The sequence below is a fragment of the Triticum urartu genome, chromosome 6, assembly GCF_003073215.2.
Source record: "Triticum urartu cultivar G1812 chromosome 6, Tu2.1, whole genome shotgun sequence".
NCBI classification, from domain to species: Eukaryota; Viridiplantae; Streptophyta; class Magnoliopsida; order Poales; family Poaceae; genus Triticum; species Triticum urartu.
In genome coordinates this window covers 567322761-567341839 of record NC_053027.1, presented here as the reverse complement: position 1 = coordinate 567341839, position 19079 = coordinate 567322761, and the positions used below count along the sequence as shown (strand labels likewise).

Here is a 19079-nt window from a genome sequence, read left to right as displayed (position 1 = left end):
CCTGGACGCCGGCACATGCCGCCGGCTTCCCCTGCGTTTCGGTGCTATTATGTTGGCATAGGTTACATCGCGTGTCTGCCCCCGCTAAATATGAGAGGCCTAGGATACAAGTGTCCTATTAGGACACGACTCCATATACTATGTAAACACAATACAACTTCTAGTCCAACTGTAACATATCTTGTATACAGTATTCGACACAACTCTAACATACCTCATAAATTAGAGAGATGCACATCCCATCCAGGTAGATGCTGCTTTTAGGATGTCAAGGATCTGAAACAGGCACCGCCATCAAGGTCATAAATCAACCTAAAACTTTCACGGATACATACAAACTGGGAATAAAAAGAAAAGAGATGAATTCATATGACAAGCTAGGTCAGGTAACACCTACGGCCTGTCTTCGTAGGTGGTGTCTTCCTCGGCGGCAGCGTCATTGGCGCGATGTCGGTGATGCCCAAAGACGACCGGTGCCGCGCGGAGATCGGGATCATGCTTGCTCACGCCCTAGGGCGCCATGCGGTGCTCGATGTTGGCGACCTAAACGGATTGGAGGGTGTTGAGGCGCTCGTGGATGCCCGCTCTTGAGAAGGTCGGATTCACGCCGCCGCCATGTACCTACTCTTCCCCCCTCTCTTTCTTCACCATCTCCTCCGGATGCGTCATGGGTGGGGCTGGGGGGGGGGGAGAGAGGGCGGAGGAAGGGGGTCACGGCGACCGGGGCGGTCAACAGGAGAGGATCGTGCGTGCGTTGGTTCGTTTATAAAGACAAAGATGGCTCGTGGTGGCTATTCTAGCTCTGCTCTTTTTTTCTTCGTGTGGTGAATGGTGGAGCGACGCAAGGAGATCGTGGCCCTCACGAGACAGAGAGTCGATGGTTTTTGTGCGTGGGTGGAGAGGTCGAACCATCACAACGTTCGGTCCTCCTTTAATAGTAGAGATTCAGTGTTCATGCAATGTTAGGATATGGTTGTTTCTTATAGTTACAACCAAATTTTTTTATTCTTCCACCCATAATTGTAAGTATTGCAAGCAATACAATTGACATCACTAGCATTAGCTTCAATAAAATCATTTATGAGGACTTCCTCTTTTCCTTTTATCACACCCTATGAGCTCACCAAATTTTACCTTAAGCTCTTCATTACTTTGTTCACTGATGTCATTTACCTTCCTAGATGTGGATCATTTAACATGCCATTGAGCATGATTTTTATTACATATCATCTAGGAGTTCATGTGCTTAAGTAGCCTGTTTTCCCATGATAATTTCACATGCCACAGTGTCAAACATGTTCTTTGATAAAGTGTTTAAGCCATTATAAAATATACATTAAGGATTAGTCATTCCTTTGATGCCATGGTTAGGAAAGTTTCTAATGGCTTCCTCATGCATTTGCACTCAAGCGTCAATTGCTTGCGGTCTTCCTGCGTAAAGCTGTAATATTAGCATGTGGTTGTATGGTTTTTGCAGGCGGAAAATAGTTAGTCATGGACATATTGCATAAACTAATTGCTCCTTTAGATAATACTAATTAGAGATCATTTAGGCTAAATTGTTAATGAAAGGAAATAAGCATAATTTTTATGTGCATCGGGATCAACATCTTTGATGCGAACCATGTCATAAAGTTCTGTAAAAATATGCAGATGCATACCTGCGTACTCCGCAACAGAGCCTTCAAATTGGTTTTGCTGAACCATAGTTAGTAGGTTTGGTTTTAGCCCATATTGTTCATTTGTGACATCAGGTTCTGCAATAAGTGCACGCATATAATCACCATTGGGAGTAGCAAACTTCACAAGCCTTTTGTTAGCCTTGATACAATTATTTTGTGTTTTCTTAACTTCAGATATCAAAATAACAACGAGAGTAAATAAAAACTAAAAAGAAAGTAAATAACAAGACTCTAGTAACCTCACTAGGGTAGGAAAATACTTCCCCAACAACGGTGGCAGAAAAAAGGTTGATTACCTTTGACTCAATTTCGGATGTAGATATAGCCTCCCTCCCTAGAGACCATAGGATTGGATTTATCGAATCTAGGAAGTGAATTAAGCTTGGTGAATAAGTATCTTCAAGTACTTTGTTATTTCAGAGTGTTCCAGTTTCACCTACAGCTATGTATACGCACTTTAGATATAATTAGATAATCAACAATGGCAGCGGTAAACACCATTGCATATATCATGCGAACATATTATGTGGGAGATGCATACTAATAACAACACGACCGACTGCCTCCTACATTGAGGATCTATTGTCCAACCTCAGCCCTATCCGATTCATGGAGTTACCTTGTTTATTAACGATATATCTAGACCAACACATTGAGCGTGTCATAATCTCCCCAGAGACTTGATTCCGCCTACCATACTAGCCTTACTGTCACCACTTTCATCGTAGCTTTCCTCTCACCTCCGCACTTTACCTCTCTGTCCAGATCTTCGGAGTCTCGGGTACCGACGAGCCCTGGGATTGAGGCAGAGATAAGAAGCAAAAGTTTGCACAATAATATAGAATGAAGCTATCTTTAAGTAAAACGACGATCCCGCAGTGCGCATACATAGGGATGTGAGGCTACGCCTCGCCCCTTAGCCCATGGGAATTACTCACACATAGCGACTAAATCACAAGAAATCGACATTGTGTAAATTATCACTTGAAGATGAATGATTCACAGTCTTAGAATGGTGTTGATCACTACAGAGTCTTGATTACAAATAATAACACTAATGAAGATGGAGGCTATGGAGATGGGATGGTTATGATAGTTGTGTAGATCATGGTAATGGTGGGGTACTCTCTTCTGTTTCGGAATCTGCTTTGCCGGTGTGTTCCTTCTCCTCAATATAGTGCAGATGGGCGGAATCTTTTCGACGTGCTTCTATTGCCAATTAGACTCAAATCCCTTGACAAAAGATGCTAGGGATGACATCACGAAGGCAGTAACACCTTGTTATACGACCAATTTTGGTCGCACCGTGCGCTGAATGATCTTCTAGTACCTCTTCTGCGTGCGAACATAACCGGCCACACACTATACGACCAATTTTGGTTTTATTCCATATATGTCTTGATTTTCCACCTAAATACATTTATTTCTACAAGGAACAACATAAACAAGGAGAATTGCAATCATTTGTATTTATTAGTCATTAGTAGGCAAATTGGAGTGATAATAAAAAAAATGAGAATATGCGGTTTAAACACGGGTGAAAATGAGTGAAAAATACACTCAACAATACACATAAGTGTGTGCGCGAACCGGTGGAGTGGTCCGGGGATGCACCGGGAATCAATTATGGGGTTTTGTTTTTTATGAAGGTGAAAGATACATGTCTACAAACTCTTCAATTTGTTTAGCCCATTTGGTTGGTCCAAGGCAAGACACCTTAAAACTTCCCTAAAATTTTGCGTAAGGGGCAGGGCAGACGGTTTTATTTTATCGTGTGTAATCTGAAAGGAGTTTGAAGTTCCAATTTCTTGGGCACGGAGGACTCTCCTAGAGATACCAACAAAATTCTCAAAATTATTGTTGGTTAAATTAGAAATTTTCTGATTAATTTAATCCATAAAAAAATCATGATGATAGCAATAGCACAGTAGTAATTCCTTACTGGTATGTAAACATGTGATCATCATCACATACTAAGAACACATGCTGTAGGCTGGCTTGGCACGAAACATGGCGCGAGGACCGGGGCGGGACGAGCGGCGGAGGAGGGCGCGTGTACCACTCCTCTTCTGAAGCTCCAAACCATTGTAACACTAAACTTCCCACCATGCTATGAATCCCCACATGAGCTTTTGAGGGGTTTTTAGGAATTCTTTCATGTATATGCTCAAGGCCCATCTATAATTCAACATTTGTTGAGTGAACACATAATGGCTGAAGCTACGCGTCGGCTGGGTGAAGATTGGATCAGATCGGCCGCCTCGGCAGCCGGTGGATGGCGCGTGAGGCAGTCTAATCTCTGCCCGCCTCGGCGCAACATTTGCAACATCGAGTGTGTTGCACTCGGGCGTTTGCAAGACGAGCCTTATTACATTCCCGCCGAATTGTTATGTGACAGGTCTCCGCCCACATCAGCGCAACTGGTTGCAACATTGAGTGTGTTGCGCTTAGGCCTTTGCAGCACCAGCCTTTGTTGCATTCCCCTCAAACCATTACGTGGCACTGCAGCCTAATTTCTTTCAAAACAACAAACGCCATATTGACTATGTATGTTTGCATCAAGCCCATGTTGCAAACCGGGTGGTCGGTTTGCATTGTAGGGCACGCCGTACGATCAAAATCGGACCAGCCGGCGCGGATCAAGACGGCCACGCACGTCCGAATCATCAGTTGAAGGGGAGCTTCTCCCAAAGATAATTCTCGCCTAGAACTAGAGGATCGCACAAAGCAATTATTCTGATTTCTGAAGCTGAGCATATCCTCATCAGGCATTCTGCAGTTGGTGGCAACCAAAAAAATGAAAAAAAAATGAAGATAATCTCTCCAGATCCGTACCTACATGATTTAAAAAACTCAGCACCTGCACCACGAGCGTGTCGGCTCAACCAATATAATGCCAGTGCTTGTGCTGTCATCTTCCAGGGGCCTACGTGCTAGTCACTCCGCCCTTTCTGATTTTCGAAACCCTAGCTAAACCACCGGCCAAAGGCCCTTCCCCTTGGATCATGCATGATGCGCGCCATGGCCCATGGGCCATAACCACCATGGTCATTCATTTCTCTTTCGTGTTCTACGATCTAACGCTACCCCGTCGACAGCGATAGTGCCATGGTCGTCACCCTCGCGTTCCACGAGAAATGACAGCTAACGCATTGCTATATAATATCAGTCCTCCACTCCTTATCTCCCAAAGCAGATCGAAGTACACAACACGTATATCATTCAGAGGTAGTCGGCAATGGCAGGTCAGGCCGAGAAGGTGTTCGTCCCCACCGACGACGAGCTGCTCCAGGCGCAGTCCGACCTGTGGCGCCACAGCCTCTGCTACCTCACCCCGATGTCGCTCCGCTGCGCCGTCGACCTCGGCGTCCCCACCGCCATCCACCGCCTCGGCGGCGCCGCGTCCCCGTCCGAGCTCGTCGCCGCCCTGTCCCTTCCCGCGTCCAAGCTGCCGTTCCTCGCCCGCCTGCTGCGCCAGCTCGCCACCGCGGGCGTCTTCACCTCCACCGACGCCGGAACGTACCGCCTCAACCCGCTCTCGTACCTCCTCGTGGACGGCGTCCGCATCGACGGCGACGCCAGCCAGACGGCCATCGTGCGCGCCGCTGCCTCGCGCTACTACGTCGAGGCCGCCATGGGGCTGGCCGACTGGTTCAGGAAGGACTTCGATGGACCCGTGCCCTCGCCGTTCGAGGACGTGCATGGCGCGGCCATCTTCGAGGAGAGCATGGCGCTCCTCGACCCGGAGATGGATCAGCTGATCCACGACGCGGTGGCTGCCCACGACCACATGGGGATCGGCCCCGTGCTCCGGCAGTGCGGTGAGCTCTTCGAGGGGCTTGAGACTCTCACTGACTGCGGCGGTGGTGATGGGACTACGGCCAGGTCCATCGTCGAGGCCTACCCGCACATCAAGTGCACTGTGCTGGACCTTCCAAAGGTCATGGACAAAGTTCTTCTTCCCGCTCAAGAAGAAGGAGCGGTTAAGTATGTTTCCGGTGACCTGTTCCACGTCGTCCCACCTGCTCAAGCTGTGTTGCTCAAGGTATATATGAATGTTGCACATTCCGTAATTTTTATGCCAAGTGAAATGATAAAGCAATGATTAATTAGTTTTCAATTCGGAAATAATAACAGCTTAATTTAAGAATCCCTTTATATATTTTTTCATCCTAGTTAGGCTTGATTAACCTTAAACTACAAGTTTATCCATGCATGGTAATGCAGCTTGTTCTGCACTTCTGGAGCGACGAGGATTGCATCAAGATCCTTGCACAATGCAAGAAGGCCGTTCCTCCCCGAGACGCGGGAGGGAAAGTCATCGTCATAGACATTGTGCTTGGATCGGTTTCTACAGGGCCAATGCTGGAAACCCAGCACCTCATGGATATGCTCATGCTCGTGATGACGAGAGGCCGACAGCGGGAAGAGAAGGACTGGAGCGAGATCTTCACCAAGGCGGGGTTCAGTGGCTATAAGATTGTCAAGAAGCTGGGAGCTCGAGCTGTCATTGAGGTCTACCCGTAAGGTTGTGCTCCCAAAGTAAAGATGCTTACATATGTTGTGGATTGTTGTGTGCTCGCTCTAAGGATGCATAAATAAAGGAGCGCCTTGTCATTTTCCAAAGAGAAGTCCTGGGTAGATCATAGAATAGCAAGGCGGTTATGTCTTGTTACCTTATGATGATACCTACGGAACTTTCTTTTGGAAAAAATAGTATGCATTTAGAGTGCTTTTCATATGCAGCTACAGTGATTTCCATATGTGTACCGTGTACAATATCATATACCATAAGATAAGATCACACCTTGTACTTGTTATTGAAACCTTGTCTTATTGACTATATGGTCCAAAAATATTTAGCAAATTTGATTTCTTGCCCTCTCTAGAGGCCTCTAGTGGTCGCTTTGTGGCTTTGAATGAAGCTGTGCTTTCTGAAGAACCTTTATTTCAGAATGAATTTTCTATATCCATCAGGTTCACCTTAGCAGACTTAGGTGAGTCTTGGATTCTAACCAATACATATGGACCCTATCACGCTAAAAAATTAACTACTTACATTGATTGATTCCAAAATGTGCATATGCCAAATGATCATGAATGGTTCGTGGATGGAGATTTCAATTATATCAGATACCCTGACAACACAATATGGTATTCAATAGTCCCCAACTTTTTTCTCTTTTCCAACCCGTCAAGATCCAAGAGAGAATCCCTGCCTTCTTCTCCAACTCTGCCACCAAGACTACAACCAAGCCGTAGGTGAGGTCCAAGAACATGCATGTACTTCCTCCGTCCGAAAAAGCTTGTTCTTCAAATAGATATACGGCACCATCAAAGACGCCTGCGAGCCCGTGCAGCTAGCGGTGGCAATTTGTATAATGGAGACTGCCTGCGACGGACGGAGGAAGAAAGGCCTGCTGGCTAGTTGTTGGTGTGGATCGATGGATCCATGTGGAGCTGCCGGAGCTGTATATATGCGGCGCGATAAGCCATGGGTGCGACATGAATGGCATGCTTGGGAGTCCGTTGCTATCATGCGCGCGCAGCACCAAGGACAAGGCCGGAGCTGCATGCGGTGAGTGGCCACGTACGCCAGGCTACGACAGATAAAGGTGACCTCTTTGGGCGGCGCCTTTGAGTGTCGTGTCGTGCCAAACGTTCAGAGCTGCATGGCGCTCCAACGTCGTCGACGAGGCTCTGCATGCCTGCCATCCACCGACGAGCTCCTCTCGGCTCTCGCCTCATCTTCGCCTCCATCTTCGTCTTCATCTGATCGACAAAACCTTTGAAAGGCCACATCTTTCGTCTTTTCTCCAAGTCGTTCCCGGATCTTCTTCTCCCGATCGACGACCCGCCCCAGGCATGAACGACGAGCTCGCCGGACGGCCGGGTTTTGCTCTCTCGATCGTCTCTAGTCTGCTGCTGTGTGCCGGGACACCGGGCGGCGCTGAGGAAGCATGCAGCTGATCAGGGTTATCTCTTTGGACCACACCGCAACTGATCGTGAGGTCCAAGAGTGGCCATCGTCCCTGCCCTGCCGACGAGCATGCACGGCGCCATATATATGCCATGCCACCGTCCAACGCCTACTCCTACATACGTTACGTGCGCGCCGTACGTCCCAGCCCAAGACCACGGCGAGCGGTGGCAGGGAATGGAGGATGCGTGCGACAATGAGGACCAAGGCAAAGAAGGCCTAGCTAGCTAGCTACTTGTTCCGCTGGAGCCGGACGGAATCAACGTCGAGCTGCCAGAGCTAGCTGCGGCGCGCGGTGAGCGACCAGGCCAGCTGCGAGCACGTACGCGCCATCACTAGTGCAGAACCGGGCAATAGCACCGGTTCGTAAGGCCCTTTAGTGCCGGTTCCATAACCGGCACTAAAGTGTGGGCACTAAAGACCCCCCTCCCCCCCTCCTTTAGTATCGGTTCAGCACGAACCGGTGCTAAAGGGCAACCATGTGGCACGAGCCAGCTCTGGGGGCCGGGAGCCCTTTAGTACCGGTTGGTAACACCAACCGGTACTACAAGGTTTGGGTGGTTTTTGGTTTTATGATTTTTTTTTCATTTAATTTTGTGTTTTTCATTTAATTCTTTTTCGTTTGCTGGTATTTTACGATACTACACATTGTACACGTTATATATATATATATATATATATATATATATATATAGACACACACACATAAACACTATTCTGATCACGGGATCATAATAATATTCTGATCATAACCTGACCTGCCCCGCTAGTAGTACGTTGAACTTCTCTGTTAACTAGGTTGAACTTCCGCCAACATTGCCCAAACGGGGCTTGCGATATATCGTTGGAAAGCTATAGACACCAGTATCATGATCCAACTTAAGTTTTTGGCAAAATATAAGCGGTTTAAGAGCAGTTTTGAAAACCGTTTTTTCCTCGCACAAAAAACGTGAATCGTATTTTCGATCGCATTTCTAAACCGTTTATCGGAATGAGGCATATAATATGGCGTTGGAAAGCTGCTATAAAACTGCTCCTTCCACATGTTTAAAGCTTTCTCTAATTCTCTATGGTTAAAGAGTAATTTGAAAAAACGTAAAATTTCGTGAACCGAACAGCTGAGTTCGTTTTTTCGATGTCATTTCTAAACGGCTAATCCAATGGAGGCATATGATACGACGTTGGAAAGCTTATGAAAATGCGCTACTTTTTCATCTTGAAAGTTTTTTTCTAATTTTGAATGGTTTAAGAGTAATTTAGAAAATGGTCCAAGTCCTACCGAGTCCGTATTTTCGAGTTAATTTTTTAACCATGCGTCCGAATGCAGCAAAGGATATGGCGTTGGAAAGCTTGAACAAATGCGAAACTTTTTGGTATATATTGTTTCTCCCAATTCTTAACGGTTTTAAGTCAGTTTTGAAAATGGCGAAAAACGTATTTTTGCCGTAATTTCTACGAACTTTGTCGGAATGGGGCAAATAATATACCGCTGAAAAGCTACGAAAAATGCGAAACTTTTTCATGTTGATGGTTTTCTCTGATTCCTAGCCGTTTTCAAGTAATTTCGAAAACGACGGGATCATGTGTTCTACCTCTATCGCGAAACAGATTCTTCGAAAATGCACCGCGTGAAGAATTTGAACTTCTCGGCGCGTGTACCTGAACTTCACTCTGTTTTTCACGTGATTTTTTTGCTCGTAGGTCTCCATCCACTGCTCGTAACTCTCCATTCATTCACCGGAATTGACCGGGTGATATACCGATGGAAAGCTGCTGTAAGCATGGAAGTTTTCCGTGTTGATCATCTTTTCATACTCGCGACGATTTTAAAAGTTTTTCATCTAAAATTTATTCAGCGTAGTAGTTGAACTTCCTGCTGTTTTCACGTGGAACTTCTGTGACGTATTTTTGTTTGTAATTTTATCATCCATTCGTTAGTGTTACACAAATAATATTCCTTTTGTACAAACGTCTCTCACAATATTTTTTTTAACTTTCTCCGACCGAGGACTTGAACTTACACAAATGATATTCCTGTTATTTTGAGGTAAATTAAAAAATGGCGAGATCATGATTTATGCGTTCATCGCGAACGAAAATGCACTGTGTGAAGTAGTTGAACTTCTAGGGCATGTTTATTTGAACTTCACTCTGTTTTTTGACGTGCTGTTTTTTGCACCGCGTGAAGTAGTTGAACTTCTGGGACATGTCTGTTTGAACTTCACTCAGTTTCACTTTATTGTATTTTTATTATATGAAATACACACCATGTAGTACGTGAACTTCCGATCGTTATCACTCTGAACTTCTCTCTGGTTTGAGAGAATTATTTTAAAACACAAAAAACAACATATATTTTTTTGTATTTTTGACATCTAAATACACGGTGAAGCTCTCTCACAAGAATTTTTTAAACTTTTCCTCGCCGAGCACTTGAAATTCTAGCAACCATTTTTTTCGTATATGAGTTGTTTTTAAAAGTGCAAAAAATAGCTTGTGTTTTTTATTTTTTTAATAGGTAAATCCTATGTTTTAATAAACTCCGAACTTCTTTGTTATTTCAATTTGAACTTCACCTTTTCATATTTTGAGTAAAGAATTGTATTCGATTTTTATGCGGAAAAAATCAAACATGGAAATACAAGGTGAACCTCTCTCGCAAGAATTTTTGAACTTCCCCGGACAGAGCACTTGAACTTTTTCAACAAACCTTTTAAGCTTTTATTTTTCTATACATTTTCTTCTCACCTGAAATGCATTCCCTGCAGTAGTTGAACTTCTCGTTGTTTTCACCTTGAACTTCTGTCACGTATTTTTGTTCAACTTCTCTCACAATTTTTTTAACTTTCTCGGGCCGAGCACTTGAACTTCTAGCAACAAAACTTTAGGCTTTGCATTTTCATTCTTTTTTTAATAAAAATGCACACCGTGTAGTACGTGAACTTCTGGCAATTATCAATCAAACTTCTCTCGGTTACGTGAAAATATCTGAGTTTTTTATAAATATTTATCTGAACTTCTTAATCTTTTTTATGAATTTCAAAGCGCTCTATTTTTAAAATTTGAACTTCCTGTTATTTTATTTTTTAACTTCTTATTTTCACTCTTTAATAACAAGAAAAATCTGAGTTTACTGTAATCATCGAACTTCTCCATCTTTTTAATATGGACTTCCTGTTTTGTTTATTAATCTTTTTATGAATTTTGAGGCGCTCTAATTATAAAAATTGAACTTCTTGTTATTTTATCTTTGAACTTCTTGTTTCCATAATAACGAGGAAAATCTGAGTTTTCTATAATCATCAAACTTCTGCATCTTTTTAATTTGGACTTCCTTGTTTTATTTCTTAATTTTTTTCTATGAAATTTTGAAGCGCTCTATTTTTAAAAGTTGAACTTCTTGTTATTTTATTTTTGAACTTCTTGTTTCCATTTTTTAATAACGAGGGAAATCTGAGTTTTCTATAATCATCGAACTTCTGCATCTTTTTGATTTGGACTTCCTGATTATTTTTCTTAATCTTTTTCTATGAAAATTTTGATTCTTATATAAACGTTGAATCACCCTCTTAGTTTAACTTGAACTTCTGCTGTACATTTTCCAACACCTATAAAATGAACGTAGTGAGAAACATTTTTTAGATTTTATTTTAGATACAATTTTTTTTATTTTCTTATAAACATTGACCTGCTGTGTATCTTAAATTTGAACTTCTTGGTTTAGTTTCGGAGACGGAAAAAATTGTCTACTGTTTTTGTCTTTTGTCCTTTAGTCCCGGTCAGGGTTTTGTGAACTTTCTAAAGTTTATTTTTGTACAAAGTTACACACACAGATAACAAATATTTAAATGTGTGTGTTGTTTTTCTTTAACTGTGTGTGTTGGCGCTTGTGGCAAATAATATACCACCAGAATGAATTTTGTAACAAATATTTTGAACCTCTTCATTATTTGAAAATGAACTTCTATGTTTTTCTATAAACAATGGAACTTCGCTTTTTTATTTCCTTTTTAAACTACTTTTTTTTATTTGAACTTTTTTGTGATTTTTTATGCAAAAATCGCCTGTTCTTTCTGAACATCAATTCCAAATACGCAACAAAACGAAAGAACTTTGGTCGGATGAGGGATCCTACCCAAGTTTTTTGCTGCTCATCCAGATACACAAGAGAGAGATCGGTGCTTTGTGTGCCACTCCCTATGTGTGCTACGAGAGGAAGGTCAGTATGCCCGAGGGGAGAAGGTCACTTTTCGGATGTGGGGGCAGAGTTGTGTCGTTCCTGGCAAAGAAGGGGAGAAATTCAGTATGCACGAGGGGAGAAGGTCAGTATGCACGAGGGGAGAAGGTCACTCTTGGTGCAGGTCATGGTGGTCTCCAAGGCAGCGGCAAGGGGGCGAGGTGGATGGCGCAGGTCATGGCGGAGGGGCCGGCAGAGCAGCAACCACAAAATTGATTCGCCGACAAGGGCGGCTGGGATGATACAAGTCAACCAGCATGGATACAAGTCAACTATAACAGTTCCGTCTCGAGGGATAATTGTAGCATATATGTCAAAGTTGGTTGATAACATCGGCATGCATATACCAATGATGTCCAGAGAGTGTCGGTGTTCTAGAAAATATACTTGGACATGTTTTTCACCTTCTGGAACAATTTCTACCTTCAGCCTTTTTTTCATTCCAAAAAGTGAGCAAACTGGACAACAAAGTATAATGCTCATTTGTTTACAGCTGAACTGAATAATCTAGTGAAGCTGGCCTGCAACGATGGCCAATTTTTTCAGAGGATAAACACAAAAAAGTGATGAAATTGGAGGGCAGGGGTTGTAGCCTCACGAACCGACGCGAAGTGATCCCACAATGGAGGCTAACCAGGGGAGTCAGGTGGTTCTTGTCGTTGCTCAGGGAAGAATCGGGGGGCGACCAGGGGCACGCTGGATGGTGGCGATGAACTGCAGGAGGTGGCGGTGGCGAACGGCGTGAGTGCCGCGGCGTAGGGAATCTTTAGTCGAGAACCTCGGCGGCGACCGGCGGGATCAAAGCTAGGCGGTGGCGCCCTGGGATCCACGGCCCGTGATGGCACCCAGGATCCACGGCTTGCTCGTCTTCAGCCGGGGACCCCGACGGCGGCAGGCGGGATCCAAAGACAGGCGGTGGCGCCCAGGATCCATGGTCGGCGATGGCATGCAGGATCCACTACCAAGGTGGATCGGGGGCAAAGGTGGTGGTCCATAGTGGCAGTTAGAAGAAGACAGGGGCGGCGACGCGCCAGGAGGAAGGCGGGGGCGACGGCGTCCCAGGAGGAGTCTCGGGGCGGCCTCGTGCCGGGAGGCGGGGATGACGGCGCTTCGGGAAGGAGGCGGGGGTGCTGGCGCGCCAGTAGGAGGCGTGGTAGGCAGCGGGGGCGATAGGATCGGGGCGCGTTGGGGATCGAGGGAAGAAGTGGTGGACGAGAGATCGTGGGTGGGATTTTTTTCCGCTATATGGATTCGGGAGTTCCGGAAGTTCGGGAGGGAGCAGTCGGGCCCTTATACGGCAGGCTGTGATCCAAATAGTTATTCTGATCCCATGATCAGAATAGTGCTACTCTCTCTCTCTCTCTATATATATATATATATAGAATTTCTAGTAGAACCAATCATATATATATCATCAAATGTCTCACAAACCACCATATTAATTCACACATACACACATGTATAGCTATATACAATTTCTCCTACATGTTGCCTTCGGAGCCAGTGGCATTAGCCTAATTGGTGCCTTCGGAGCACGATGACAATTGGAAGTGGTTCATGGGGGCGGTAGCGGGTAATGGTATTCTCCCTTCGGATCTATGACCTGGTCGAGCAAAAATCCCGCTATTTCCTCTTGAAGTGCTTGTACGCGCTCCGTTTCTAGGAGCTTGTCCCGCACCTCTTTGAACTGTTAAGAAGGAGATCAATATGCATGTGTATTAGTTGTGTGACTAGATATCGATAATGGTGTAAAAATTGTGAATAGTGTTCTGACAAACGTACTCATTCCTGTCTTTGAGATCTGCTCCTTTCGGACGCCATCATGCGAATGTTCTTGCAAACGCAGAATGCACACAGATTAGTCCCTTGCGCCTACTTCAGGGCCTTTACGAGAATGGAATTTGATCAGATAATAATTAATCAAGCATGATAATTAAAGAGATGGCAGCTAGCTAGCTAGCTAGCTAGTACTACTTAATTACTTACCTTGGGTCGAAACCATTTCAGCTTTTGTTTCCATTCGCCTGGAGTGACGCTGATGAACCTTGCCCAAGCCCTGCCCGCCGACAAAGAAAATGAATAAATGGGTTATTAAATAGTTTATATCATGAAATGACGAACTAAATAGGCTGAGATATATACTTAATAATGATTGAAATTACCTGTTGACTATCCCAAACAAGATGTTATAGTCAGTATTTGCTTTGAGTAGTGAGTCCAGTATTTCAACTGTTCCGGCGTCAACTTTAATGATACACAAGATCCAGTGAAATCTGCATGCACACACGTTTGCATGTCTTAATTAAGCGGGCATATGTAAGCAAAAACATGTAGCTAGCTAGTAGGCAAAAACAGAGAATTTGTAGTACAAGACAGTGTGACTCGCTGAAAGTTGTAAGGAGGTAGTATATCTTCATTGTATTTGAGGCGCTTCAAGAACTCTAGCATGCTGTCCTCTACATGCTTTTCATGATATGCATCTATTCTCCATGTGTATTCATTAACGGTGTTTGGGTCAATGAACCCAATGCCATAGCGTCCACCTTTTTTCATTTCATACATCTTCATCTTGCACAATACCACAGAAAAGAATATAGTGAGGATAATTATAGGTAATGATTGATCAAAAGGATCACTACAGCTAGCTTTAGACTTAAATTACAGAAAGAAATCACTTACAGACAATAGCAACTGACGATAGATTTGTCGAGTGCGTCTTGATTGTATAACTGAAACAGTTCATTATACTCAACGGCCACAGCTTTCTCATGGTAGTAATGATCCTTCTTGACATTCACCATGAGGGACTCTCGATTGGAAATCTTGGTAATGTCCATGTACCATTGATGCAATTCATACATTCTCGTTGGGAGCTTCTTGACCTCGTCTGGCTTGACCAAAGGTTCGCCCCGGACATATTTCCGTTTTATTTCCTCCTCTGTAAGCACAGGCATGGGCTCGATCTCGAGGAGTTGTCCAACAGTGATGTTGAGAATTTCAGTCTGCATTATATGCACCTCGGTTATTACCACATTGCCCACCTCGGGAACGTAAAATGTTTGCCCACAATAATATTGGGCGCGCGTACTGTCACGTGTTGTTGGCACAACAAGCGAGGGGATCGATTGCGCCGCCTGTTCTCCCAGCTGGGGAACGGTTTTCCCGCATTTTTTGACAGCTGCTTGTTGTTTGCTCGAGCTCGAGCTCGCCTCCTTCTGTAGACGTGCTCGATTTAACTTCCTGATGTGGCGCTCATAGTCTGTGTCAACAGGCTTGGGAGCTGGTGGTTGAGCCATACGAATGAAGTGGTCAATCTTTTCCGCAGGCACTTTCTCCCTTGGCGGCGGTGGCGGTTTCGGTCCAAAATGGGCGTCCACTTCTGCCCGCACTATGGCATTGGTTTGCTCCTCGGTCCTGTCGTAAGCCCTCTGAGGAAGAGGACTAGTGAGGCTTGGACCATATTTATATCGCTTGCCTCCGCCTGTACTTCTTGTACTACCTCGACTCGTACCGCTACGCACCATAGCTGCGGGGTGTCTCTTCTGCGATTGCTGAGGCGGCGAAGACGGCTGACGGGGCTAAGTTGGACGAGGAGGAGTGGCCTGAAGCTGTGCCGGACTTGGAGGAGGAGTGGCCTGAAGTTGTGCCGGACTTGGAGGAGGAGTGGACGTCTGACGATGTGTCGGACTTGGAGGAGGAGGAGTGGCCTGACGCGTTGGTGGACTTGCAGGAGCGGGAGTCTACTGACTCGGTGGCGGACTTCGACGAGGAGTCGGGTGACGCGGTGTCGGTGGCCTTCGAAAGACGATGCAATCCTTTCTCCATAAGATGACACAATGTATGGCCTCTCCCAATGTGTGCTTGTCGTCACCTCCAGGAATGTTAAGCTGTAGACCCGAATATGGGTCCACCACCTCATCAACCAAGACACGAGCATAGCCCGCTGGAATCGGGTTGCAATGGATGGTTGCCTCGGGGGGATTTATAAAAGCAACGGCGTCCGCCACCTTCATGGATATGTTCTTCATTTTGAAGTGTAGCTCGCAGTTAGTGTTCTCCATGATGTCATCCACGGGGTATCTATCCAGCATTGCGTCACCCGGGGCGGAACCCGCGCTGCTTCTCGGCATGGATGGGGCGGTGTTATCCAATGCTGGATCATCCGCTAGCTGCTGCAGCTGTTGAGACCCCCTTTGCTGGCTAAGTGAGTCGATCTACTCCTGCTGCCGCTGGAATTTGACTGTCAAGTCCGCGTGCGCTGATTCTAGGCCTTGAAGGCGTTCATAGTCCAGCTTCCTCTGCTCCTCCTCCATCCTCCTCTGCTTCTCCTCCGCAATCTTCCTTCTCGCACGGGTTTTGTAGTCGGCGTTCCAGTCCGAAAACCCCTCATACCACGGAATAGCGCCCTTGTCTCATGTTCTTCCCAGGTGTTCAGGATTTCCCAGGGCACGCGTAAGCTCGTCGTTCTCTCTGTTGGGCTGGAACACCCCCGATCGAGCCTCTTCTATTGCAACAAGTATCGCATCGTCGGCTCCGTCCAGACATGCCTTCGTCGAAACTTTGCCTGTCTTCGGGTCCAACTCCCCCCATGCGCATAGAACCAAGTCCTACACCTGGGGGGCCAGCTCCTAGTAACCGGAGTGACACCTGCATCCTCCATCTCTTTCTCAAACTTATCCCACTTAGGCATTGCCACCGCGTAGCCACCTGGCCCCAGCTTATGGAACTTATCCTTTTTTTCGGCATTCTTCTTGTTTATTCTCGACCGTTCCTTAGCTAATTCTGAATCCTTGAATTTCACGAAATCGTCCCAATGAGCACTTTGCTTCTCTAGTGTTCCCTCGAATACTGGAGTCTTCCTTCCTCCCTTCACATACTTGTCTCATTCATGATTCTTGTGGTTCTTGAATGCAACCGCCATCTTCCTAAGAGTAGCTTCCTTGACTTTCTGCACATCTGCTTCTGTGAAATGATCTGGTAGGGTGAAATGTTCCATGAGAGTATCCCAAAGCAGACCTTTTTGTCTGTCGTCGACAAAAGTAAGATCTGGACGTGGCTTTGCTGGCTCTCTCCATTCTTGAAGGGAGATCGGGAGTAGGTCCTTCACAAGAACTCTGCACTGACGAACGAACTTGTCCGCAATCTTCTTAGGCGCTAATGGTTCGCCATTAGGTCTGATTGCCTCGATATTGTACTTTACGCCCTCCTTCAACTTTTTGTTCGGGCCTCGTTTCGTCCTGTTGCCTGAAGATTTGCTCGATCCGGATGACTGAAAGAAGAAAGATCGATTCTTTAATATATCTTCAACTCATTTAAAACATGTGATGATCACCAGATGCCTGCTTATATAAATATATATACCTCGCCGGTCTTTGTTATTTCAAGATCAACATTTTCTTCGTCATCATCATAATCGTAGTTCATGACTTCATCAATTCGGTCGTCGCGATCTAATATCATATCACCCTCTCCGGTGTTGTTTAGAAATTCGGAGCCGTCATAATCTTCTTCATTCTGATCATCATCTGGCCCGCGAGGATGGCGTATCATATCGAACAGGGTCTATTCTCCCTCTCTGCTAGTATTGTCCGCCATAGCTTTTATTTAACTAATCCAAAAGAAATATAAGACAATTTAGTATTCAAATTACATCATCTCGAATAATAGATAAAATCTCGAATACATCGTCTTGAATAATAGATATAATCTCGAATACATCGTCTCGAATAATAGATATAATCTCGAATACATCGTCTCGAATAATATATAATCTCGAATACATCGTCTCGAATAATATATAATATCAAATACATCACTGGCTAGGTAGCTAATAAAGATCGAATTCAACAGAAGAATCTAGGACACTCGCGGTTCCTGCGGCGCGGGCGGTGGACACCCAAAGAGATGGAACCCTCACAGGATCATAGCTGAAGTGAGATCCCTGAAGAAACTGCCAGGTATTGGAGAACCTGCCGCCCTCTAACGCAACCATGGCCCACCTCCGGCGGGGCCGGCTCCCTCCGCACCGAAACTGGCCCACGCGAACGCCACCAAACGAGATCAGGGTCGACGACGGGACCCGAGGCCGGGTTCCTCATCAAGCAGCGCGCCCCTCCAGGCAGCACCTCCCAGTGCCAGCCCGGCGGAGCCCAGTCCCAGACATGGGTCAGCCGGACGTCGTCGCGGACGGGTCGACGGCGAGGATGCGGGCCGGGCATCGTCGAGAACAAATACTAGCTATATGCCCGCAAAAAGTAACATTTTTTTAATGATTGGATTTTGATAACTAAAATTTCTAACATTTCTATATAACTAACATTTCTAACAATGCTATATAACTAACATTTCTATAACATTTCTAATATTTCAATAACTAAAAAACAGAAAAAAAATATAACATTTCTATATATATAACTAACATTTGTATAACATTTCTCATATTTCTAGGACTAAAAAAAGAAAAATTTCTAACTTTTTTATAACTATTTCTATAACTAAAAAACAGAAAAATTTCTAACAATTCTAACTTTTTTATAACTATTTCTATAACTAAAAAACAGAAAAATTTCTAACATTTTTATAACGTTTCTAACAATGCTATATAACTAACTATTTCTATAACTAAAAATGAAAAATTTCTAACATTTTTATAACTATTTCTATAACTAAAAAACTAAAAAATGTATGTGTGTGTGCGCTCACCGGCGAGGCGAGACGCGACGGGGGGCGGCGACGGGGACGGCGACGGGCGCGGCGACGACGGGGACAGGGACGGGGCGGCGACGACGGGGACGGGGACGTACGGGCCGGGGCGGCGACGAAGGGGACGGGGACGACGTGGGACGGGGCGGCGGTGACGACGGGGACGGGGACGACGGGGCGGCGACGACGGGGACGGGGCGGCGACGGGGGCGGCGATGAGGGATATGGAGACGGGGGCGGCGGGCGACGGTGTAGAGGAGAAGAAGCAGATGAGAAACTGAAATTTTCGTAAGTGTTGTTTATATAGGAGGGGTGTCGGTGTCAAAACCGGCGGATCTCGAGTAGGGGGTCCCGAACTGTGCGTCTAGGCCGGATGGTAACAGGAGACAAGGGACACGATGTTTTTTACCCAGGTTCGGGCCCTCTCGATGGAGGTAATACCCTACTCCTGCTTGATTAATATTGATGATATGGGTAG

At 45.3% G+C, this 19079-nt stretch overlaps 1 protein-coding gene across 1 annotated transcript; it reads left to right on the top strand.

Annotated features, from left to right (window-relative positions):
• The first annotated feature begins 4865 nt into the window (after nt 1–4865).
• Nucleotides 4866–6502, top strand: LOC125515534 (flavonoid O-methyltransferase-like protein Os11g0303600). The gene is made up of 2 exons (XM_048681032.1): nt 4866–5727; nt 5910–6502. Exons 1-2 carry the CDS (start codon nt 4921–4923, stop codon nt 6207–6209), a joined length of 1107 nt encoding a protein of 368 aa, XP_048536989.1. The 5' UTR covers nt 4866–4920; the 3' UTR covers nt 6210–6502.
• Nucleotides 6503–19079: the final 12577 nt, after the last annotated feature.

What these genes read in the sequence shown, in the direction of transcription:
- LOC125515534 (XM_048681032.1), top strand. Translation starts at nt 4,921, where the DNA reads ATGGCAGGTCAGGCCGAGAAGGTGTTCGTCCCCACCGACGACGAGCTG. An exon ending in CTCAAGCTGTGTTGCTCAAG is followed by an intron (nt 5,728 to 5,909) that starts GTATATATGAAT and finishes ATGGTAATGCAG; the next exon opens with CTTGTTCTGCACTTCTGGAG.